Raw genomic sequence first — 25,653 nt, 5'->3', positions numbered from 1 at the left:
TTAGCATGGCCACAGTGCTCCTACATTCTTCCTTCTTTGCAGCATGTTCTGCAGATGCTCACAAAAATCCCAGTGGGCATCAGTCACTTGCCTGGGACTGCTGAGCAGCCGCTTTGCCTGTGCCAGCAGGAAGCCCATCTGTTTCTGGAACTCCTCCACCAAAAAAACAGCCTCAGTCATGACACATCATGGCTGTCTTCCCAGACCATCAAGGTCAGGCTGACTAGGGCTTGCCTCTTGCCATCTTTGGTGGGTGCTGTTCCACGGGCTCTGACTCTATCTGGGGAAGCTTTCAGCAAAGCACAGCATGGCACAGTGAGCCTGAGCCTTTGCCAGTGTCAAAGATAGAGGTGAGAGTTGTGCCTTTGGGCAGAAGGGGAGAGTAGCTAAAGCTGACAGCAGCAGTTTTGTCAGTGAGTTTCTCCACCTACAGTTGGTTCCTGAGAGAACCTACTGTGAGATGAACCTGGGGACTGCCTGCCTCGTTCCTCCCCCATAGTGCTCTCTGCCACCACAAAGAGCCAGATTCTTCAATAAGCTTGAGTTCAACCCTTCTGCAGGTTCTCAGACCCAGCAAGTGGAACCAGAAGCCTCTCCTTATCACATTGTACCAGAGCAGTGATATCCTCAGTGCCAAGCCTTAGTTTTATTCCATCCACTTCTAACCCTGATGGTATTTCTCTTCTGATGTGAACTCACACTGGGTGGCACAGTCCCCTCCCTCCTGCTTCTCCTTTTCACTGGTAAACATTTCCAGATGATGTAGGAGCAGTGGACTTACATTCATTCTCAAACAGATGGAACTGCATTCCCAGCAGGCCAACTGACTTGCAAAATGTGTATGTTGAGGAGCTCTTCTTCTTGGGGCAAAGCTTGAGGATCTGTTGGAGGGAGAGAGAATCATTGGGGAAGGTGCTGGGGAACAGTGAGGCAACAGCAACGTAAACTGCAAGCCCTATTAACTGTACATGGCAGTAACACTTGGTGAGTGTCAGGCTCCTCACACAGAGAGCTGCCTGGCCTGCTGCACTTGTAACAGCTTCTGAAGTTCTGCGTGCATAGCCCTGGGGCCACTTGTTTTTCTCTCTCCCCAGGATGCCCACATTTTACACCTTGCAAGGGTACTTCTCTTCACCAAGGGCCAGATCAAAAGGTGAAAGGAAACATCTTGGAAATACCTCAGAGCTGGGAAAAAGACCACATCAATTACTGCACTTCCCTGTCTACCTCAGTGCTAGCTCTTACAGATCTGATTGATCCCACGGAGCAGTGAGACAGCAAAGAGCATCTCTTCTGAACCTGTGCTCAGGTTTACAACTGTACAAATGGGTGCAAAGGAATAGGTGGGGAAAGCTCTCTCATCCTTTGCTCCTACAAAAGGGTTTGAGTTTTGCCTTACACTTGAAACATCTGTGGGTTTATTTTGCCATTAAATACATCAGAACTTCCATCTTAGCCTCCTCCCAGCCTCAGTGCACCCCTGCCTTCCCTTGTACCTGTATAAACTCAGCTGCCAAGCTTGCTGGCAAGACAGTTTTTAAACTACTGTCATAGAATCACAGAATAGAATCATGGTTTGGGTTGGAAAGGACTTTAAAGATCATCAAGCTCCATTAGTCCAGCCTGGCCTTGAATACTATACTATAAGCATGTAGGGCTCCAGTATGTAATATTTTCTCTTCTACAGCCTTTGCAGTATTAGAAGACAGTGGTTTTAATGTGTCTGGCAGGGAAGATTGAAAGTGCATGGGAGGGCTCTGTCTACTATTGTACAAACAGACAAAGAAACGAACCTCCCTTTCATGAGATGAACCTCCCTGCTGGCAAAGGCATGAGGGAGAGCAATGACATTGCTTGGATGGCTGTGGGATGTGACAATTTCTTTTTTCAAGGGTTGAGGAGTTTTGGATTTGGTAAGCTTTTAACAGTGAAAGACTCACAGCTGTGTCTTACAATGCTGATGGACCAGGAAATGGCCTGGCCTCAGGACAGGGGAAATGGATGCTGTGGGCTGGTTTAGATCTCTTTATAAAAAACAGGACAAGTTTTATCACTGCAGTGCCTAAATGCCAGAGCACACTCACCACCAGCAGGTCATTGAAGAGAAAAACTTCCCTTTGGTGAGCTGCCTGCTTCTGCACTTTGTTCACATCAGTCACTTCGTACAGGCGGCTGCAGCAGACCAGCCGGCGATGGGGCACAGACAGAACCTGCACAAGACCCAGAGAACCACACAGGGGCTGAGAGAAGTGCCATTGTGGGCATCTGCCACCTTCAGACTGCACAAGCCAGTTCTGCCCACCGCCCACTCAGATTGTCTCCTCACTGCCACCCCTCACCATCACTTTTCCTGCTGGTGCAGTAGCAGAGAGCTCTGCCCCTGTAATTCAGATAAAGCAGAGCAGTGGAGCAGGTTACAGGCACAGCTCTTGCTCACTTGTCCTGTCTTCATCTACTGCTGCCTTCCAGTCACTGGGTGACTGCCCATCCTCTCTCACTGGACACTGCAGGTGTCCTGGGCTTTTGGAGCTGACTCTGCTCATTTGGGGCAAGCAGTATGCATGGGTTTGCAGTGCAGACTGGTTACAGCTATAGAAGCTGTCTCTGCTTGTGGGGGTCTCTTAGCCCCAGTAATCCCTAGGGAACTCATTACAGACAGGTGGGTCAATTTTTTTTTCTATGGCCTCACAAGGTCTTGAAGTTTGAAACAATGCAGAGCTACCACCAGAGCAGTGGTGAGCAGGACCTGCATTTGCAGGCAGAAGCTGCAATGAGATTCAGGAGACAAAAATGACTATACCAGATGCTGTCAGCTCTGGCCAAGGACATCCCTAAAATGAAGGAGGAGTGAGACAGAAAGGAAGGAAGTGTTTGGAGAAAAAGGAGTGAATTCACCAAGACAAGCAAGGAAGTATTATGGAAGATGTGTAGGGGCATAGAGGAAGAAGGCAGAGAAGAGGACAGAGAGGAAGGTGGGGCTGGCAGGGGTGAGTGGCTGCCAGGGGGTCATGGTGCTCACCGTTTTCATTCCAACTATGGACTTCTCCACTTTAGTGACATAGGTCACATGGTCCTCGTTGGACTTCAGCTCCTTCTGCTGGATCCTCTCATAGATCCCCACCACCAGCTCCCGGGGGATGTCAGCACCATCGTCCACCCCTGCCAAGCACAGAAAATGTGGGACAGGTGTCATGGGCTGAGTTGAACCTGCTGCTGTTACCCAAACCATGTTGCAGCTTCACAATGGAAGTGCAGGGTGGAGCAAAGCGTGATTGGGCTTGAAGCTCACACTGCACCACAGGAGGCTTCCTGTTCTGCCTGCTGCTTCTGGGTGCCAGGTTCTTGGGTGCTGGCTCTTTTCCTCAGGGGTGTGTGGGTGTGGAGCACCTCTGGGTTTGGATTTCTGTTTTATGCTGTTTGTTTTTTCCCTGCATTTCACTGTGCTGCTTCTGCAAAAGACTGAGCTAAGGTAATCAGGCATTGCATTATTAGATGAATTAGGTTATTAGCTAAGGTCATTGTGCATTGTGCTTCTGATAACTTCTGTTATATTAAACTCTTATCTCTTTATCTCAGCCCTGAGTTGTGTCACTCTTCTCCCCACGTTTGTGTTGGGGGAGCAGGCAGGTTAGCCCTTGTGCTAAACAGGATAGGCAAGGAGAAAGGGAAAGGTAAGAACCAGTGGTCCCTGACAGGCAAATTATGACTTCTGCAGCGTGCAGTGCTGGGAAGGCTGAAGAGAAAGAGCAACACTTCACTGTAGGCTGTTGCCTTTCTTGCTATAGGCCACCTAATGCACTAGCAGGAGGAACTGATTTCCAAGGCCAATGCATTGCATTGTTCTGCATGGTGGCTCCTTTCCATCTATGCCCTAAGGTTTTATAGCCATGATTTCACATTCATGTATCTTGGGCCACTCAGCAGCAAGCCCTGCATTCATTTCACATCATCAGAGATGCTAGATGTGGAGGAGATCTGTGATGGGATTCAGCTGTTCCTTCTGCCAATGCAAGCATCAGCTCTCCTGCTTGCTCAGTGGCCACCACCGTTTTCCTTCTGTGGTGTCCCTAAGAGCAACATTTCTCATTGCTCTGTCTGTGATATCTCTGTCTTGGCCCTGTCCCTTCCTCTTTTACCTCTCCTTAGATAACCCTTCAAATTTTGCTGTCTGACTCTTGCAGTCTGGCAGAAAAGTTTTCTCTCACCCTTCCCTGAGCCAAACACCACCAATTAAACTGCCAGTCTCTGACCAAATCCCTTCAGCTGTTTAATATTGATTTTCTCTGCTTTCTCTCCATCTCCCTGGTCTGAGACGTACTACTCTAAGTGATGCAGGGGAGGTACTGCTGAGGAATGGAGAGGCATTGTCATCTCCTGGCTCCCTTACCCACATCCTTGCAAATGTAGTCCTAACACCCTGCCTTTTGTCAAACACAGGCTGGGGAAGCTACTGAGCTGGGCACAGGTGAGTCTGGAATGAGCTGTACCCCTCTGACTGCAACAGCTGACCCTCACTCAGTAGTGAGCTGTAGTGTATGACACCATGGCATGAGCTGTCCCCACCCTATCTGCAAGGGGGTGACGTTCCCTCTAGTGAGCTGTAGGGTGTGACAACATGGAGGTGAGTGACCCTCATCGTGGCTGAATGCATCGGCATGAGAACTGGCAGATTTTCAAGCAACCCTAGGTGTAAGTTGAAATAACACTTTTGAGTTAGTGCTATCAGCTGTAGTACCAAAGGGGATGCTGGCAGCTATCAGCCCCATTCAGCAGCTGAGGAAATCACCTGAAAGAGGGCCTCAAAGTCACATTATACCCATCTGAAGTGGATGACAAAGTGGCTGCCAAATCAAGGAAGGTGTGGGAGATTCAGACAATGCTTTCTGAACAGCAGTCAGGACAAAGAAAAAAAGTCAAAGGAACCCAGAGAAGTTCAAAATCTAGACAGGAATTTATGCTGGAAAAACCTGAGGGAGTTTCATCTGAATTGCATGATGACCTCAGAGGACTTTTCCAGTCTTAATGATTCTGTGATTCTATGGGCAGTAAGAGACACTTGGAAGATGGCTGACCTGGGATGACCTAGGAGTGAACATGGTTGGAAAACCAGACAAGAATTTATCTGTCTAGACATGATGTAAAAATTGCCAAACAATTGGAAGCTGCATTAGCAGATCTGAAATGAGGAGGTAGTGGATCTGCCATGAGTGTGTTGTGACCTCAGCTGAAAAAGTGCTTTTAGCAACCTATTACGAACATGGGAAGCGCTGACCTTGAAAAACAGAGGAAAATTGATTTGGGGAACTGATGTATCAGAAACTTCAAAGAGGCAATGTATGCATGAACTCTGTCACGCCTACAGTTGCTATAAGTAATTGCAAGCAATTAAGAAGGGGAAAATTTAGCCTGAACAGAATGAAAATGTGTTCAAACATTCCAAGCAGCAAGGAGGGACAGGGCTTATTTAGCACAATCCACCAGTGTCTAAGAAGGAGGGAAAATGTAATACAAGGGACTCCCTGCTTCCACACAGGGAGATCCATGAAAAGAGGAGACTATCTCTCAGGGAATAAGGGTGGTTTCTGAGAGGGCTGGGCAGCTTTCTGCTGAAGACAAAGCTTACATTTCCCTCTTTCCAAGTATCCTAGAAGACACCTCACAGGGCCCTCCATGTCTGGCTCACAGGGAGCAGCAGCAGCCCTGGAGAAAGGCAGCTCCACTAGGTTTTTGCCATCTTCTCCTAGACAGCATTTAGACCAGCAAGAGGGCAAAACAATCAGAGCAGGACCCTCACCTCTTAGATTGCGAATGAAGTCCTCCAGCATCATCTTCCTATCAGGCTTGATGTTTGGGCTGTACATGTCCGTGTTGAGGAGGATGATTGCAAAGGCCAGGATGAAGATGGTGTCGGGGTTGTGAAACTGCTGGACCACATCTGGGTTACACATGCAGTACCTCTGGCTGCAGCAGGAGGAGGGATACGCACAATTAACACAGAACGTAGGAGTCCTCTGCTCCAGGGTGCCAATAGCTTCACCATAGGTGGATCAAATTCTTCATTTGACTCCACCTCTGACACAAATGAGCAGGAACTGATTGCTCTCTGAAGCAGGCCACTGAAACTTCATCTTTCTTGTCCTCAGGAAGCAAAAGAGCAAGTGAGGCTAGGGAGGACTACTCAGGCAGGTGCTGCTATGTAGCAGCAGCTATCTAATCCAGCCTGCTTTGCTAAGGGCAAAGCACTCCTCTGGATACACCAAGGGAACAATGCAGCGTCCCTTGCAAACCCTAGCACAGCTCTTCCTCTGAGTCATCAATGAAAGGGGAATCCCTTGATGGCAGATATGGCAGGATTGGTCTCACTCTGGCCTTTTGTGCTCTTCATGCCACTGAACATCTGACAAGAACACAGCTTTGCTAGAGTAGCAGCTCAGAGGACTCTGTTCTTCAGAAGCCACTCCATGATCACCTTCACTGGAAGGGAGGTCCCTGTCCACCTGCTCCATGTCTGTTTTCTGCCTCAGGTGTGTTCTCTGCTCCCACCTTGGTGCAGCAGTGTGGCGTGCAGGGCTCCTTCTCTTACCTGAAAGCCTCAATGAGCCGCTCAACCTTCTGCGCCTCGCCCTGCACACGGATGTGGGCCTGGAATTTCCGCAGGGCTTCGTCCAGCTCCATGCCCGAGAAGTCCATCTCGTCCACCACGCAGCTGTGGGAGGGAGACACAGCTTTCATCAGCACCTCTTCCTGCAGGGGATGCCAGGCAGGCTCCTTCACTGCTGGCATTTCCCACGGCAAATGCCATGGGAGAGGCCCCAGGAAACCACTACAGCTGCCATGCTTGCAGCTGGCCTGTCATTGCAGACAAGGGACCATGTGCTCTGCAACAGGAAAGCAATTCTTGTACCTAAACACACATGCATGGGTCAGTGTGTGTGTACACACCATGAGAAACACACATACACACACACAGATCTGTCTCCTATCATACCACATACATGGATACACGTACAGAGGAAGTATGCAGATATGTATTGATATTATCTGTATCTGTAGAGATAACAGATGTCGAGACACATAGATTGGCATACTTATGTTATACCAATAGCAATAGATATGTAGATCCATTCAGTTCTGCCTGTCCTATCACCTGGTAATCCTTCACACACTGTCCATTCACCTCTCTTTCACAGAATCACAGAAAATATCCTGTTGGAAGAGACCTCCAAGCTCATCCAGTCCAACTCTTGATCCAACACTGCAGGGTCAGCACTCAACCATGTCCCTAAGCACCAGCTCCACACACTGTGCAAACACCTCCAGGGATGGGGACTCCAGCACTGCCCTGGGCAGACCAGTCCAATGGCTGAGAACCCTCTCTGGGAAGAAATATTTCCTAGCATCCAGCCTGAACCTCCCCTGCTGCAGCTTGGAACCATTTCCTCTGCTCCTGTCTCTTGCCACCAAGGAACAGAGGCTGTCCCCTCCTTGCTCCAGCCTCCCTTCAGGGAGCTGTAGAGAGCAATGAGGTCTCCCCTCAGCCTCCTCTTTTCCAGACTGAACACCCCCAGCTCTCTCAGCCCCTCCTCATAGCCCAGATGCTCCAGGCCCTTCTCCAGCCTCGTTGCCTTTTTCTGGATACTCTCCAGCCCTTCGATGTCCTTCCTGGAGTGAGTGGCCCAGAGATGAACACAACACGGGAGGTGTGGCCTCCCCAGTGCTGAGCACAGGGGGAAGATCACCTCCTGTTCCTGCTGCCCACCCTATTTCTGATCCAAGCCAGCACATACACTTGTTCACTGCTCACTTATGCATCCTTTTCTTATCTCCATTCCCTGGGCACTTATCCCTTCTCTTTTTGCCCAATGAACATTCTCATTTGAAGCTCCTGTCTTCTTCAAGACTCTTCACTCCTGCTCAACCATTGCAGCAACAACATTCATTGCATCACAGAAACAGGGCTGCAACATCAGCTGGCTTGTACCATCCAGGTTGGGTAAACCTCTGGCCATGCAGTCTAACACCAGGAGCCTCCAGCAAACCTTTCTGTCTAAACCTCTACTCATTCTATACAATCCTACTCATTCCACACAATGTTTTCCATTTCCATCACACTCCAGAACCACACTTCCCTGTCAGCTGGTTAAACTCCTCAACCTTATACATCAGCATCACTCCTCCTGTCACAGTGATGCACAATGCACACTGCAAGCCCTTCATGGCCACACAAGATGTCCAGAGAAGGGGATGCCACCTCTCCTGTTTCATACTAAAGCATTTTCAGCTTATGAAAGTCCTGCTGTTAGTCTGCAAAACCTACCACCACAGTTCTTGCTGTCTGTATTGGTCAAGTAATACGCTTCTTATTCTCACTGCCTGGTACTTTGGTTGCTTCACCACGTGGCCTCAGCATATTCTGGTAGCGTATTGCTCCCTTTTATGTTCAGACCATTACTGCAAGCATTAATCAAAGGACTAGACTCAGAAAACTCTGCTCAGAACCTCCCTTAAGCCCAGCTTCCCAGCTCAGCAGAGTCTGCAGGCACTAACGTTTGCATTAGCCAATTCTCTCATTTATGATTCCTCTGCTAATCTCTTTCTCTTCCACTCTGAGCTAACAATTTCTCATGTTGAATGATTTGCTGAAGTCTAGAATTAACTTCTGCATGTCCCTTGTATAGAAAAGCAGTTATTTAACAGATAAAGACATTGAATTACTCTCCATTAATTTTCCCCAAGACAGGTTGTCTGGGGCTGTATGAGGAGTGGTGCAGGGAAGACAGAAGAGAAGGGAATGAGCACTCTTCTGGATCCTTTTGTTTCCTAGGATGATCTAGCAATTTTACCAAACACATCTCAGTTCTTTTAGTGGTTTCTTCTTCCTTTCTGTGACAAACTTGGGGTAGTCTGTTGGTCTTTCCTACAGTTCTGCAGTTTGCTGTAGGCTGTTGGGAAGTGTTTTGTGAGCTAGGCTGTTGAGTGCTATGTGCAGCCTTGCTAGAATAAAAATCTGTGGCATCATGTCTCAGATCAGTGGGGGATAGGCTTCAAATACTCAGAGACATCTCTCCATTCCCCAGTTGATTCAGGAGTTCAGATATTACTACTTAGCTGGAGCAACACCCACAGGAAAACTTATCAAGAGCTCTGGCTGAACACAGAGTGTTCAGTGTCTTCTAGAGCCAGAGTTGCTACAACCTCAGCTAGGAAAAGTGAGCTCATTCCCTGCACAAAATGTAGGAAGGACTGGTGAGGAGCAAGGGCAGAGAAGCAATAGGGCTCTCTCTTTCTTCTCCAAGTGGGGGACTGCAGAAACACTCACAAATGGTTTCTGGCAACAGCAAAAACTTCCTCACTGCTTCTTTCCTTTGTTATTTTTACTTTTCTCATACCTATGCTCACATGTCCCTTGGGTTACCATGAAGGCATTTTGCCTGCTTCTTGGAATTCATGCCTGATGGTAAGGAAGGTTGTGACTGTATTCACAGCTGCATCCACCTCTGCAGTTAGACTTCTGTGATGATGTTTTTCATCCTTTCCAATGCACAATGTTTCTCAGCACCGACCCAAATGATTTTTCTGCTATTATCTGCTTCCAGAGGCGTGAAAGCAGAGTCCTTGCATGCATCAGTGAAACCTGCTTGAGGTCAGCATTAAATCATGTACCTTTTGCTCCTTTTCTCTGTCCTCAATCCTTCCCCACCCACCTTATAAAATCTTCGCCTGTTTCAACTCCTTCCTTCCCCTGGACTTACAACAAGCCGTACCAATTGAGATCACAGAGCATGCAAAACATATTTGTCCCAGAACCCACCAGGAGAGGACTTTGGATGTTGGGATTGTGCTGCTGAAGTGAGCAGGAAAAGTGCCTCACAAACAAGGTGGTGCAGTTGGAGGGCTCCTGTGGCCCCAGTATGCAGAGGGAGCTCAGTCTGTCCTGAGGCATTTGGCAAGCAGGCATCTCACAGCCTGCAGAGAACTGCACCCCAAGGGTGAGGTGACAGCACTAAAGGGTAGGCTGTTGATCAAAGATGGATCTTTTTGCTCAAGTGTTTCCTCTGGGGTGACCATACTGTCTCCTAGGCTTTAGAGCATAGCTGACCCCAAGACAGGGTGGACATAGTGGCAGCAGAGCTGCAAGGATTTCACATAGGGCTAAGCATGGCAAAAATGCCTTGTGGCAAAAGGGTTCAGCAAAGGCAGGAAGCAGCTCTATCATGTGGGGCTGGAATCTGCTTGCCCAAGTGTAATGACCTACTTTCCATCTTTTCCACTCAGGTGACAATGCAGTAAAAGCTGGGCTGCAACTAAAAGCATTTGTAATGAACCTGCAGCCCACACTCAGGGAGGGAACAAGGGGAAAGGCAGCCAGGTGGAAAGTTTAAAACCACAAGGCACAAAGATACTAAGAAAAACATCCCTCCTCCCAGCTCTCCTAACCCCATAAGCTTTCTGAAGATGAAGCAGGCCTAGGGTGGGCTGCAGAGAATGTCCTTGGGAGGAGCCTGCCATGCACATGTTAACTAAGGGTCTCAGAAAGAAGAGTGAGGAGGACTCAGTGAGTCCTTGCACCAGCAGGCACAGGTATGCGTGTCCCAATCCTGCCCTCCATGCTCTCCTTGTGCAAAGGTAGTCCCTACGCTGGAGACCATGGCCCACACTAATTTCCTTTTTCTGGGGGATGCTGCACTATCTGTATTGGCTGGTGTTTTAGTCACAGCTATTTTCCCTCCCAGGGCTGTCAGTGGCTCACATGGGTACTCACCTGGCCATTCACTCCTTCCCAAGCAAGTGGTTTCCTAGTGTACTGTGGTTTGCATAGGAGCTGTCTCACAGGATGGAGAGCTCAAGGTTCCATTCAAGCCACAGTGGTCTTCCAGGAGAGGGTTCTGCTTAGCCTTAATTTTCCCCTCCAAGGGACATTTGGAACCCTTTTTCCCCAAGGAACAAGGGAAACTACTGTTTCCCTGGGCACCTAAGCAGTTTCAAGATATACCCTCAGCCTTTGCAAGACTAGCATGGGAAAGCAGATCCTGCTCACAAGTTTGGTCTCTACAACAGCTCTGCTTGCAGCAGGAGGTCAGAACTTGCCAAGACATTCTTCCTCCTGTCTTGGTTTCATCACATCATTATCTATTGCTCCACAGCACAAGCTGCAGCACTGTGCTGCTCAAATCCTCCTCTAATGCAAGTCCTCTATTGATCCTCTGTTCTGTGCTTAGTGAGAAGGGGAAAAGAGGCTGGTTTGGGCTAACCTGTCAAGGTCACTCTGCCAGCCCCAGAGAAATCTAACTCTTCTTTGAGAGACAGCCTCTTTGCTCGGCTCCAGCTCTGTGCTTTCCCTCCCAAGAGTGGCTTTTCCTCTCCCTGACTTCCTTTAAGAGAAAGAGAAGACAATCCAGCCTTGGCAGCCAGGCCAGATGCTCACCTACAAGAAGAATGTTGTGTAACAGCAACTATCACCAACCAGCCCTCAGCTCAGCTCAATGTGTCCTCTGCTTCAGTCCCTGCCCCTTTATCCTCTGACAGCAAAGGCATCAGAACAGCCACTTATGCACTTCCAAGTCCCACAAACTGCAACACAAACTATCCAGTACCAGCAGCACAGCTGAATCCATTCACAGCATCACTAACATTATACTGTTCATGAACAAAATATAAACTGAAACAATTCCTGAGTCAGAAACAGGTGGAGGGGATGAATAAACTAAAGTACGAATGAGGAACACAATCAACAAATAAACACAGAATGAAGAGTGCACAGAAAGAAATAAAAAATACATCTGAGATTATTAAACAGCAGAATTAGGGGCACAGGAGGAATGAAGGACTGGTTGGCAGTCGATTAAATGTGAGCCAGCAGTGCCCAGGTGGCCAAGAAGGACAATGGTATCCTGGCTTGGATCAGAACCACTGTGGGCAGCAGGGACAGGAGGTGATCATCCTCCTGTGCTCAGCACTGCTGAGGCCACACCTCCAGTGCTGTGTTCAGTTCTGGGCCCCTCACTACAGGAAGGACATCAAGAATCTGGAGCCTGTCCAGAGAAGGACAGAAGAAATGGTTCCAAGCTGTACCAGGAGAGGTTCAGGCTGGATGCTAGGAAATATTTCTTCCCAGAGAGGGTTCTCAGCCATTGGAATGGTCTGCCCAGGGCAGTGCTGGAGTCCCCATCCCTGGAGGTGTTTGCACAGTGTGTGGAGCTGGTGCTTAGGGACATGGTTTAGTGCTGACCCTGCAGTGCTGGGTCAAGAGTTGGACTAGATGAGCTTGGAGGTCTCTTCCAACTGGATGTTTTCTGTGATGCTGTGAGTCTGTGATGATGTGTCTCACACTGACACATTATGTCTTGGGCATGACTTTTTCAAAGTAATAAAGTGATTTTTCTGTAGTACTTGTGCGAAGCTTTGATAAAAACTGCTCAGTACAAGGGCAGTGTTTCGGTGGCTCAGGCTGCCTCTCTTACAGCTGCATTCCCTGGACTGGCAGACACGGCAGCTGCGGGATAGGTCCTCCCACCTGGCTGCAGGGCAGCTTATGGAAGCAGATTCCCAGGAGAAGAGGCTGGATCTTAGTGTAGGCTATTGGACCACAGTGAGTAGTTGTTACTGTGGCATGCTCAAAACTGGCTAGAGATGGGACTGATCTCCTGTAACAGCTAATGTCCAAAGCTAGAGGTCCAGCCTCAACTAACACATGGAGCAAATCAACACTCAAGGGATCTGTGTCTCTCCACTGACTAAAGGAAATCATAAACTGGTGAAAGGTATTGAACCTGGTGGTGGCTAATGGTAGGTTAGACAAGTCCTAGTTTTAAAGACTAAAGCCTTTTCTGCAAGAGCAATGACATATTGCATCTCCCTCCACAGAAAGGCTCCTTGTATGTGGTGCTTGGGGATATGGTTTAGGGGCAAACTGTGTAGAGTAGGGTTCTTGGTTGGACTTGGGTCTTTTCCAACCTGAATGATTCTCTGATGTATGACAATGACTGTCAGACATCATTCTCTCACTTGACCTCCTGGCTAGTGTGTTTAAGTTGTGAGTTATCCTGGCACCTTTTGTGGGTTCCAAGAAAATCAGTTAAAGGTTGAAAAGCAGGAAGATGAAAGGGAGAATTTTAGGACATTTAGGTGCTGGGCATGCAGGTGTGGTGTTGTGAAGGCATCATATGCCCAGAATTATGCCCCCAGATACCAGCAAACTTGTCCCAACATGTTTTGTTAAGTCACCCCTTTCCACCCTCCTTCCAGGAGAGGAGGACAAAGGCCCAGGCGCCAACCTGCCTCCTAAGGGGTAAACAACTGCATGCACCTATTGCATGTAGTGTTCATGCTCTTGCCATCTAAGGGCATAATTCTAGCTTCATCCTTTCTATAGATTGAACCAGGTTGTTGACAAGTGTGCCCATTGGCCAGATCCAGCCTCGAGGAATCTATAAGTGCTACTCCCTTTGTTTACCACTTTGCTCTCTCCTTTTGCTTTCTCTCACTTTGGCAGAGCCACAGAAGCTCGCAACCCCTTAGTCTTCTCAATCCCACATGCAAGTGCACTAGAGGCCTCTGAATATGGACAGAAGCCAGATCACTGATCTGCTCGAGGAACCAGCAAAGGATGATCCCTTCGCCGAACTGGCATCGTAAGCCCAGTCGAAAGGACCGAGGAAACCCTGAGAGAGGATAAGCTTTAGCCCAGAAGGGGAAGGACTAGCCCAAGCCTGGCAGTCCAGATCTGCTGCAAGCTGATTAAGCAGCTAATCAAGCAGAAACACATCTTGCGTAACCCCTGCCGTTTGCGGGAGAGAAAAGGAGCTGTAGCTGCACCATAGCCCTGTGCCATCATGGCAAAGCACCCGGGATTTCCCCGAGAGAAAGAGGGAGAGAAAACATCCCCTCCTTTGAAGTCAAAGCGCAAGACTGCATTGTAACCTAAACGGGAAGCAGTCACCGATCCGGCATAGTCAGCTCACTTCGAGCCGAGCCGAGGGGAAATGCCGCGTCACTGCACCCCTCCCCCGAAACCCATCTCCGAGATCGGAGACGACCGGTCCCGCCTACCAGGAACCGTCACCTCCCCGCGACCGCGGGAGAAGGAAAGCAAGCCGCCCTTCCCCACGACCACGGGAGGAGAAAGCAAGCCTTGCCCCCACCCGTGGAGGCAGGGGGAGAAAGAAAGTCGCCGCCCAGATGGGACCAGACCCGGGCAGACAAGCAGCGAGCCTGCGTAACCTAGCAACTTGCCTCGCTAGAAAGACAGAATGTATCTTTCTGTGTGTGCAACTTTCAGTAACATTCTATTCAAAGCGCCCGCGCGTAGCCGCGTGATATTTCTAGCTTAACTTGCCTCGTGATAACATCATAAATGTATGTGTACATAGTTGCAAGCCGCAAGCGTCTTGTCGAGTCTCCATCTAGTGGACAAGCGGCAGAACTGCACCCTTCATTCCCTTAATTAGAAACCGATTCTGTAAATATTCTAATTGGGTATAGTTGTAAATATTGAACCAGTTATGGACTATATTTTTACAACCGTGCATTCGAATCAATATATATACGGTGATTAATAGTTATTAATTGTTTTAATAATTAATAAATAATATTTTTAATAATTCATATTTCATAATTCATAATTAATAACCATCATCCTCCATCCCTAATCATCCCCCTCCCACAACACGTGGGAAGGCAAAAGTGCACACCAAAGTGCTCAAGCCTTACACTATACTTGGTCTCACTCATGTCACTGCCCATGTACATATAAGAGGCTTTGCAAGCAGCATGGCACTTCCCTGGAGTTTTGCATTAACTAGGTTGGCAGTAAAGAGGGATCACCCACACAGTGTTAAACGCCACTGTGCACTCCTGACTCTAGGGACAGGCAGCAGTTTGTCAGCCAGCACAGCTTCAATACCTGTGGAAGCCAAGAGAACTCTACAGTGTATTTTCTGCCTGCACTTACAGCTGAGTCTGGAGTTTGCAACTTGGGCAGCTTTGTCCACCTCCAAATGCACAAGAGAAGCTTACACTTCTGAAGATGTTTTAAAAGCTGTCCCATTATTTATTCATGTGACCTGGCTGCAATAGAAACACTGCTTACAATACACAATTCTAACACCATACTTCACATCGAGCAAAAGCTAAACTAACACAGAGCATAGCATCAATAATTGAGACTGCTTCGAGGCCAGGAAGGCTCCAGGGCCAGCTCTGGGCTATTACAGAGCAGAGATGCCTCCCTCTGCATACAGGCTTATTTACTGCACGTGGTCAGAGCCTGGCCAACAATTACTGCCTGCTCATGGCCAGCCTGCCTGAGCATTGGAGCTCCATAGCAATATCAATGCCTGTTCCTCTCCTGCCCTCTTGGGCCACAACCCTGGCTGTGGCACTGGGCAAACTGCATAGAGGCTACTGCAGGAGGTGTCCTGTCTGCCATATGCTCTCCAAGGAATGCCATGTGCCCTACTGCTGGCTTGCTAAGTGCAGGCAGATGTGGGGACTGGGGGTCTGCCCTTGCAGAGTCCATTCCCCAACCTCTGCCAGTGTTCCTGAGCTGGCTTCATTGGAGTTGGATGGGGAATAAGAACCAGACGAGGGCACAGACACTTATAAAATGCCCAAACATCTCTGAGCTGCCTCTTGCTCCCACACAAAATGCTCACAAGTTGTCATTAACCCTCAAGCTGTAGTGCATAGGAAATGCCAGCACACTGTGCTTATCTGTCAGCCCTCTCCCTCCTGCAGCATGGACAGCAAAGATATCCAGGTGATAGGATTTCTCCTGGAAATGCCTTGTTTCCATGCATGGAATTGCCATTGCCCAGCCAGCTCTCACAAGCTCAGACATGACACAGGAAGGCAGTGAAAATGCCTGCAAGCAGCATGGTCCAACTGCCTCAATGTGTGTGGATTTTCCTTCTTGTTCTAGAACAACTTGTGTATATCTTGTGTCTACTCTTGTCTCTGCCTTTAAGGAAGACAAATCATCAATTTATTGTGACGAGGTGGTGACAGCATAGACTCTAAGTGCAAGAATATCATCTGTTGCCCAGAAAGATCAGCCACAGGTTTGAATCCCAACCACAGGCTTGGTTGCTTGATATATGTCCATGTCCACACAGTCCATGACCCAAATGTGTCCATTTACACACAGCCTGAAGAGCTGTTCCCATCTCTGAGCCTTGCTTGCCACATGTATAAATAGGGTGGCAGGGTCACTCTTTCACCAAGTATTTGGTACGCTACAATGAGAGGTGCAATGGAAACTGAGAGTAATGAGCATGATGGAGTAGGGCACCTGCTTTAACGACCCTCCTGCAGCATGCAGGAACAGGACAGGCAGCCACAACACAGCAGGTCCTGGCACTGAGACTGGGAGGCAGACACCAAGCTTTGCAACAGGGACCAATTCTGACACGAAGTTTGTAGGCACAGGAGAGGCAGAACATGGCCATTTGCAGGAATGATGCCAGAATGAGGGATAAATTCAGGACCAACAGGTGAGCCTATTACTACTGCAATATTTACCTGTCTGTGCTGAGGCTATGTTTGGACTTTAGCAGGGTATCTGTCAGGGGAAGCAGCCCACATATTGATTGCTGCAGAAAAAGATGCAATTACTTTTAACTGTACCTCTCAGCATGAGGAGATTGGAGAGAACATGTGTCTGGTTGCTGGCCAAATCAATACCCATACAGTATATTAAGAAAAGAAAAAAGTTGAACCAAAGGTCAGGTACCTGCAGTAATAAGCAGCAGAAATTGCAGCAGGAATGCAGGTTTTGTTCTTGACCTGGAACCCTCCTGTCTTTGCCTGGAGTAGAAGTGTTGTGTGTATTGGATTTAGGATTTCCATTTAGTTTGGTTCAAGAGAAATCACTGAAAAATTTAAGGAAGACAGAGAACACTTTGGAGAATGGGAGAATATGATAAAGGATCCAGTGCAAAGGGCTTCCTACCTAATGGAAAAGCAGGAAGAGCTGTGCTTCTATTAAAAGCCCCTCCTGAGTACTGGTCATCTCTTGAGATGGTCTCTGAACAAGCTTGCTGCCCTCTGCCTGCACTCATCACCCTGCTGAACACAGCAGCCTCCACTGCTTGCACTATAGCAATTCTTAGGATGGGGGAGGGAATGTTCCTCCCCTGTTCCTGATGTCTCCTTTTTATAACACAGAAAACTTTCCCAAATTCCTTCATCTGCAGCAGATCAGAACCAAGCAGGAAACAAAGGCTCATCTCAGTTCCCCAGGCCTGTCCTTGCAGAAGGCCTGGAACCTTGGACAGTGCTCAGAACAAGAGAAATGCTCTTCCTAACACTTCAGACTCTTCTCCTTGGTGGCAAGAGACAGGAGCAGAGGAAATGGTTCCAAGCTGCAGCAGGGGAGGTTCAGGCTGGATGCTAGGAAATATTTCTTCCCAGAGGGTTCTCAGCCATTGGAATGGTCTGCCCAGGGCAGTGCTGGAGTCCCCATCCCTGGAGGTGTTTGCACAGTGTGTGGAGCTGGTGCTTAGGGACATGGTTGAGTGCTGACCCTGCAGCGCTGAGTCGAGGGTTGGACTGGATGAGCTTGGAGGTCTCTTCCAGCCAGATGTTTTCTGTGATGCTGTGACTCTACTCTTGCCATGCTAGGGGCTGATTAGTTAGCAGCGATTACAGTGTGGAAGACAGAGCAACAGGCAGATGCTGAGGCAGTATAAGTCTCAGTTATTCACAGCATTTTGCAGTCTGAAGTGCAAGACTTGAGAGCGAGGAGAGGTGTAGGCTGAGACATGTGTGGCTTTTGTGACCAGGAGAGGGTCACAGTGAGAGATCTGAAGAGGACAACTTAGCAAAGGCAGCCACTGAACAGAAGCAGAGAGCAAATATGAGATCTTGTGCAGAAAAGTGGAGTTTCTGGAGTGGGGATGTTCCTCGGTGCTCTGTGAATACAGTAGTCAAACCTCCCAGCATGATTAGGGCTACCACTCAATGGTGCTGACCTCCTGCTAGATGATCGCTGGCCCTCTGAGGAGAGACTGAAATGAAAGGGCTGAAGAGATTAGGGGAGGAACATTGTTGGGAAATGCATTGAGAGCTGCCAGACAGAGCAGGAATGGCAACATTCCTGTAGAGTGGGGACAGAAGGTTATGGAAGACAGGGTGCTTGCATGTGCAGCCAGTGGGGAGTGGGCTGGCAACTCCTTCACAGTGCAAGAAGGAGAGGAAGAAGTTTGCACACTTACTCCAGGACATCCCTGTTGAACTGCTTCTTGCTGTTGCCCAGGAACTCCCCAATCATCTGGCGGCTGAGCCCCTTCCGCTGCAGCAGGAAGTGTGCCACCCCGATGGGGGTGTCAGGGATGAAGCCCCGGGAAATCAGGAACTGGATCCCTTTGTCTGGGTTTCTGAAAGGGAAGAATAGAGACATGGTGAGTTTGCAGGATTTCTTTGAGGCACTATTGCCTCTGGCTTGCAGCAATGCAGCCCCCAGTCCATGGGCTCCTATGAGTTTGTGTGTATGGCAGGGATGGATCTCATGGGGAGCACGGAAGTGCCTTCGGGGAGTCCACCCCAAGTTACTGCTGAAGTCAAAAGGATGCCATGGGACTTGCTGTGTCACTTGCATCACCTACTGTCACCTGGCAATCCCAAGCGTCATCCCACTGCCACAAAGGCTCCTGCTGCACATTCCCAGCCTCATCAGTGACTCTCTTCTGCCATTCGTCTGCCTCAGAGCCAAAGGCTCTTGTGTCGACCCTGCTCCAGCCTGGTTTGTTTAGAGTCCCTGTGAGGACATGATCAGACCATGTCATAGAATCATAGAATCAACAAGGTTGGAAAACACCTCAGAGATCATCAAGTCCAACCTATCACCCAGCACCTCATGACTAACTAAACCATGGCTTCAAATGCCACATCCAATCCTTTTTTGAACACCTCCAGGGATGGTGACTCCACCACCTCCCTGGGCAGCACATTCCATAGCCAATTACTCTTTCTGTGAAGAACTTTCTCCTCACCTCCAGCCTAAACTGCCCCTGGTGCAGCTTGAGACTGTGTCCTCTTGTTCTGGTGCTGGTTGCCTGGGAGAAGAAACCAAACCCCTCCTGGGTACAACCTCCCTTCAGGTAGTTGTAGAGAGCAATGAGTTGTAGAGAGCAATCCCCTGAGCCTCCTCTTCTCCAGGCTAAACATTGAACAGGATTGGGCTCAACACTGATCCCTGGGGACACCACTAGTGACAGGCCTCCAGCCAGAAGTGGCACCATTCACCATCACTCTCTGGGTCTGGCCCTCCAGACAGTTCCTAACCCCACAGAGACAGCACTTCAGCTACTCCAAGTGCAACCCACAGTGAGCTGTCCCCAGAGATCAGGGCTGAGAGCTTTAGAGGAGCTAGGGTGGTACCTTATGCAGGGCAGACAAAGGCAAAAGATGGCTGTGAAGAGGCTTGCCACAGCCTATGGCAAATGAACCTCTTGACACAGAAGGGGTTAACCAAAGTGGGCACTTTGGACAAAAAATGTCTCTTTTATACCTTTTTATTGCTGGGTGTTGAAAGCCACTTTCTACCTTCCTCACCTGAGCCTGGTGCTGGCCGCCTGAAGGGAAATCCCACATTCAGCATTGCTTATCTCTTCCTCCCCCCACCCCTAGCTGTGTTATTCTTCCCATTTCTATCGATTTACCTCCTCAGGCAGAAATCTCTTTGTGTGGGTGGATGAGAGTATGCCACCTGGAGAATGCCTTCTCAGAGCTGGGAGAGCTGCAAGCAGCTCCCAGACAGAGGGATTTTCTTCCTGGGTGACTGTGGGTGCCTGGTGCTGAGTGGGGCTGGCTGCCTGGCTGTGGGAGTCATTTTCTGCTAGTTGGCATGGCAGTGCCTCCTCCTGCACAGGCAGCTCCTGGGGCAGTACATGTCTCAGCAAGGGTGTGTGTGTCTGTGTCCTGTAAAGCCGGATTCCTCTTGCACCATGAATGCTCACCACAGCCCCTGTGTCTGCATGGTTTGTCTTTCTCCTCATGCCTCTTGTAAGCAGCCATGCTTCTGTCTATCCTAGCAGTGACTGTGTGGTGCCTGTACACATAGGAATGAGTGTCTGTGTGTATTGTGCAGGAAGTTTCCTTCTTATAGTTCAGTCTGGCCCACTAAAGGGTCTCTGTCATCCTGCACTCTTGCTGAGGGGAACTACTGTAATGCCAGAAAGACTTCCACATTCCTTTGGTTCTCTGAGCTGGTGATTGAGGAGGGTAAGAGGGTAGCTTCCTCATGGTAGAAAGCCATACTTTCATCACAATCCAAATTCAGGGACCTTAGTCAAGGCTCAAGGAGCGAATTTGCTCAGGCAGTCTCCTGGGGTGAGGGAAGGACAGGAGATCTCAGAGCACGTGAAAGCACAGACTGTGACACTGTGAAGGATGTGGGTGAGCAACATGTGACTAGCTAGAAGGGGACCAGCATCCAGAATGGCCTTGTTTCTTAGAGGGGCTCAAGGGGATACAAAAAGGGGAGAGGATTGCCATAGTTCTGCTTACTTTGTGACGTCACGAAGAAAATACTATGCTCAGTATGACATCCCTGGGACAGTGGCTGGGAGAACAACACTGATGAACATGAGAGCTGCAAGATCTGATACTGAAAACCCCAGGCCTTTTTCAGGGAAAAGCACTAGGGCACCTCCTCTGTTATCATACAGATGTCCTGGTTCACCTTTGAAGGGCACAGGCAAGTTCTCTGCTAAGTGCAAAGGCCACATGATCAGGAGTAAAGTCAAGATAAGCAACACATTCACAAAATGCACCTCCACCTCCACATTTTGGTATTTAGCAAGGGGCAGTATGGTGCTCTCAGCACAAGGATGATCTCAGCTACACTGATGTGGCTCCAAATCCACTGGACTGTCTTTAGATTCACTCCAGAGGAGCCGGGAGCTGAGTATGGTCAGATAAAGGCAGCTCACACACTGTCATGAATGTGCAGATTTCAGTAGACATGGCACACAGAATCCAAGAGGATGCAGGCTAAGGCTGCCCAGTTCTGACAGCCCTCCTGCCCTAGAACTCAGACACTCCTGCACTAGAACTCAGACACTCCTGCCCACACCACTCTCCCACTAGCAGCAGCCTTCCATCAGGATTTTCCCAGGATTCAGTTTGGTCTCCACAAAAGCCTGATAGCAGCATAGCCTCTCTCTCACTGAGCAGCTACAGATGTATGCCAGGTACTGCAGCATGCAGCTTTCCCCCAGATGTGCAGGACAGCCCCTCTTTCCTCTTTCCTGAGCCTGGTCCCTGCCATTCCCCAGTGCTGCAGGGGCATGAGGCAGGGCTGATGGTGCTGTGGGATTCCTCAGGCCCCACTGGCTTCCCTCTGCCCACGCAGCCAGCTGCCTACACACAGAGTTATTGCAGCAGTGCTGCATAATGAAGCACTCTCCGTTCCAGGGCTTCCACCCCCTCACTGGAGTGGGGATGGGGAAAATGCCATAGCAGTGCAGCATTAGTGTTTGTCCAGGGGCCTGCTCCCAGCCAGAGTGCTGCTCTCTGGCCACACAGCACGGGGCCAGCCAGACCATGGCAGAAGCTGCTGGGGATGGAGGCTGCCAGCTCTTCACCCAGGGGAATGGCCAGCGTGAGGGACATGCACACATGCATGCAGTGCCTCAGCTCCATGCCCAGTGAGCTGGTGCCCACATGGCAAAGCCTACAAAGGTGAACTGGATCCTGGTTAGAAAATGACAGGGAAACCAACAGCCAAGTAACCAACAACCAAATAAGCATCCAATGGTCTTTCCAGCCCTTTGGATGAAGATGCACTCTAGTGTCCCAAGGAAAGTCAGGTGTCCCTCAGACCCCAGAACACAAAACTAGCTTCATTCCCCAGAGCTCATAGCTGAGCTCTCCTCCTTCTTATCCTCCAATGTTTTGTCAAGAAAACTGCACTTCACAGGTCACCACACATTATTGCATATATACCTAGTTTCAAGCGGACAGGGCAGACCTGGCTAGGAAGTTGTGTTTTGGAGCTTCACAGTAAGTCTTCTGTCCCATGGGGACCTGAGAGCTGCAGTGAGCCCAGGTCACTGAATGAAGGAGGATGGCAGAGCTGCTTCCCCAGAACAGACCTGGTGCTGCTAGTCTGTTACAGTAATGTGTGCCAGGCAGACTGGGGAAGGAGGAGAGGCTGGGGAAAAGAATTTTCACTCCTGCTTTGTCTTCACATCAGTGGTCACGTCAGCTGCACAGGAACCACACTAGGTGGAGACACTCCTGCCAAGCATAGCTTATAATACCAGAACACTGCGTGCCAGAGACTGCATGCCCCCCTCCAGCAGTGCACCTATCCCAACACAAACACCACAACTTCTGTGTGGATCCAGAACTATCTCTGTGATAACCAACCCCAGCCTGTGTTTGGTGACTAGCTTCTCTCCTCCCAGCCTTCTTGTGCTCATCAGGCAGATCTGTGTGTGCTCAGAGTCTGATTTTGATAGTGTACGCATGGACCCACCTGTCCACAGTCTGATCTCAGAGCTAGTGAAAGTCTTCTTTGGTTCTGTCTGAGTCCCAAATCTACTTGTTCTAACACCACTGCAGTCCTGGATGTCCTCTGAGCCCAGGCCTGAAAAATTCTCTTGCAGATTCCTATCTCTCAAAAGTCCACAGCCTCCACAGCACACATACTATATATATACATACACTCCTATACCTTGCACCCTTGCCTGCGCAAAACTTCTGCCCAGAAGTGCATAACCTCTAGCCCTTGCTCTAAGCAAGAGGCCTACGGTAATGTGTGATGAAACATTCTTCTAGTACAGGTGCATTACCATGCCCAGCATCTTCATCAGGGGACTCAAATGGAAACCAAGACAGCGTGAGATAAGAATGTGATGGAGCAAAACCCAATATTGCTCATGGCTTGCTTAGAGGAGAAAAGTATCCTGGAAAGCCAATGAGCAAATAAATCTAAAGCTCCTTATAGCAGCTCAGCTGCTTTCTGCCAATCCAGGAGACTATATGTGAGCCCTCAAGGGCTCTTCTCATGATGACCTCTTGACTGATCTGCTTTTGCTTTCACACCTTTGCACAGGATATTAGACTCAGATGTGTGAGAGGCAGATGACTATTCCTGGTCTGTCAGGTGAAAATCTACCCAAATATCAGAAGGAAAATCAAAGCCAGTGGACTCCCACTGGTCTAGCTGGACAGCTCTACCTCTGACTCTCTCTTTTTACTTGGAAACGCCCCATGTCAAGTAACCAGAGCCGAGTTTAAAGTCCCAGCTACACTTCTTCCTTTGCAACAAAGTGGAGCAGGAGCTTAGATCCTAGACTGAGCAGGCAGATGCCAAATAGACAGCAACTAGGACTAGGTTCAGAATTCAAGAGAGCATGGACACTGCCCATGGGGCACTGCTCATGGGGCAATGGGTTTGTCATGCTCTCGAACATGAAAGAACTTCCCTGCAGACTGATGTAGGCAGAGCAAGAGCCTGCCATCACCTGCTCCTGTGAGGCAGGCAATAGGTTGGGCTGTGTGAGGGAGGCATAGGCACTCACATGTTGAAGAGGTTCAGGCCGATGCGGTAGAGACGCTTCCTCATGGTGTCTGTGGAAAGGGTGGGGGACTTGCAGCTAGCTGGATTCTCGCAGTGGTACCTTGGGAGGCTGAGGATCATGGCCTGCAGTGCTTCTTTTGAGGACACCTCAGAGGCTGACTTGGCTGAAGTGGAGGTGCTGCTGCTGCTCAGCTGCTCTGAATTGTCTGCATTCTCAGACTCAGAGCCTTTGTTTTGCCCTGTCTCATTGCTAGAATCAAACTGCAGCTTCTGCACTGCCATCTGCCCAGGCTCAACACTGCTGTCCCCTGTGCCATTAGTGCTGACATCTGCCTCAGTGAAGGTGTGTCTGTTCTGGAGATCTCCAGACTCAGGCAAGCTTTCTGGGGCAGCCAGTGGCTCACTGGCTTCTCCTTCCCTTTCTCCTGGGCTTTCTTCAGCTTTGGTAGCTTGAGAGAGCTCAGCCTGGGCTTTGTTGCTGAGACAGTTTGCCATGGACACCGAGGTAGATGATGAGACAGAGATGTTCTTGTTGTCAATCTGGACTGTGACATCTCGAAAAGCCATCATGAGAGTGCTGCTGCTCTTGGGCAGAGTATCTGGCAGGAGCCCTTCCTCCTTCTCCTTGTCCTGCAGCTCAGCTTCAAAGTCTTGGTTTGGCTGCACTGAGCTAGCACTGAAGGTCTCCCTTATCTGATACGAGCTCCCGTCCTGCAGCGAGCACATGGTCTTCAGGCTCCAGGTGCTGAGGGCATCATCGATAGACTTAGCCAGGGACTGAACTTGTTCCGTGAAGGAGTCCTCCAGTTCAGTAAGAGCCCCACTGATGGTGGCTGGCAAAGATGGGGATCTCACCAAAGGGATGCCCACGAAGTTGTAGCCCTCCACCAGGGCTTTCTCCGCAGAGAAGCTCTCTGAGTTCTGGACACGGACCTTGCGGAGGGAGATGCGTCGTGGCATGCGGCTCTCCAGCAGGGAGTTGCGGATCTTCTCGAAGTTCTTGCTGAGCTGGTACTGCCTGAAGGCAGTCTGGATGGTGCAGGCTGCCCTGCGAGACACCAGGTGCCCGCCGTATTTGTGCTCTAGCATTTCGATCTGAAAGACACAGAAACAGAGACACTGGGGTTTGCTGACTGACTGCTCACTGCCCTCTGCCACCCCGTGCTGATCGGTCTGCAGTGGCTGTCAGAAGAGCCTGGAACACCTGCACTCCCCTGCCCTCCATCTCAACAGAAGGCCCCACTCGGGCCACGGCTGGCTGCAGCATCAGTACTGTGAGCTTCTCACAGCTGTTACACAATCCTGCCTCTTCCTAGAGTGACAGCCGTCCAAGCTGAAGCCTGGAGGTGCCCTTGCACACCTACTTCTGATGGCCTTGAGCACAAGTTCACCACTGCAAGTACAGGGTTCCAGCCAGGTGTCTTCCCTCTCAGCAGCGCTCCTGTAATATCAAGCATCATCCTTTGACCCAGAGCGTTACCAGTGCTGCTCTCCCTCCTCAGTCACTTCAGGAAAAGAAAAACCATTCAGAGAAAGGAAAGAAAAGTTAACATTTAAATGCAGAAAATGTTGGCTTGACCATAGGAGCTATTGAAAAACATCAACTCAGAAGCTAGCAGAGGTCAGGTTTGTTTCCAAATGCACTCCAGATCCCAGAGCAACTTCCTTTCTGATACCTGGGGTTTTCAGGAGTCAGACAGCACTGGAATGAACACTGCCCAAGAAAAGAAAGGCTCTCAGCTTTGAAAGGTAAACAAATCTGATTTTAGATGTGGAGACAAGTCATTAAGAACACGTAGAAGAAGGATTATTTACTCCTTCCTGAGCTGGTAGCAACAAGCACACATGCAAACACATGCACACACAGCTCAGTGGTAATGCAGCAGGCTTCGACAAAGCCAGGAGGTATGGCAATTTCTGTTCCCTGGTTTGGTACTTATAGCTCCTGGCAGTCCCTTCACTCCTCTTCTGCAGCTCAGCTTTCACTAACATGCTACAGGGCACGGTTGAATGACTCTTTCCAATAAGTGATTGATGAAGGATAAGGGGGACAGTGTGAAGATGATGGCAGATGGTAGGACTGAAGTAAAGAGAAAGATGAACTCCAACTACCTTCACTGAGGTTT

The 25,653-nt window shown here is 49.4% G+C and overlaps 1 protein-coding gene across 2 annotated transcripts in view; it reads right to left on the bottom strand.

Moving 5' to 3' along the window:
- IQSEC3 (IQ motif and Sec7 domain ArfGEF 3) overlaps nt 1-25,653 on the bottom strand; it is a 104,141-nt gene that overhangs the window by 5,571 nt on the left and 72,917 nt on the right. Inside the window, exons 4-10 of one of the 2 annotated variants that reach the window (XM_054386675.1) lie at nt 23,529-24,622; nt 18,213-18,374; nt 6,584-6,706; nt 5,795-5,961; nt 3,020-3,159; nt 2,085-2,210; nt 782-881 (exon numbers count right to left, since the gene is read on the bottom strand). In XM_054386675.1, coding sequence (XP_054242650.1) covers nt 782-881; nt 2,085-2,210; nt 3,020-3,159; nt 5,795-5,961; nt 6,584-6,706; nt 18,213-18,374; nt 23,529-24,622 — 1,912 coding nt within the window. Of the gene's footprint in view, nt 1-781; nt 882-2,084; nt 2,211-3,019; nt 3,160-5,794; nt 5,962-6,583; nt 6,707-18,212; nt 18,375-23,528; nt 24,623-25,653 lie in introns of those variants that run through there. The other variant, XM_054386676.1, reaches the window with a different exon arrangement.

This window comes from Indicator indicator, chromosome 14, assembly GCF_027791375.1.
Source record: "Indicator indicator isolate 239-I01 chromosome 14, UM_Iind_1.1, whole genome shotgun sequence".
Lineage (NCBI taxonomy): Eukaryota > Metazoa > Chordata > Aves > Piciformes > Indicatoridae > Indicator > Indicator indicator.
Note: the sequence above shows the minus strand (reverse complement) of the source record. Positions and strands in the feature narration are given on the sequence as shown.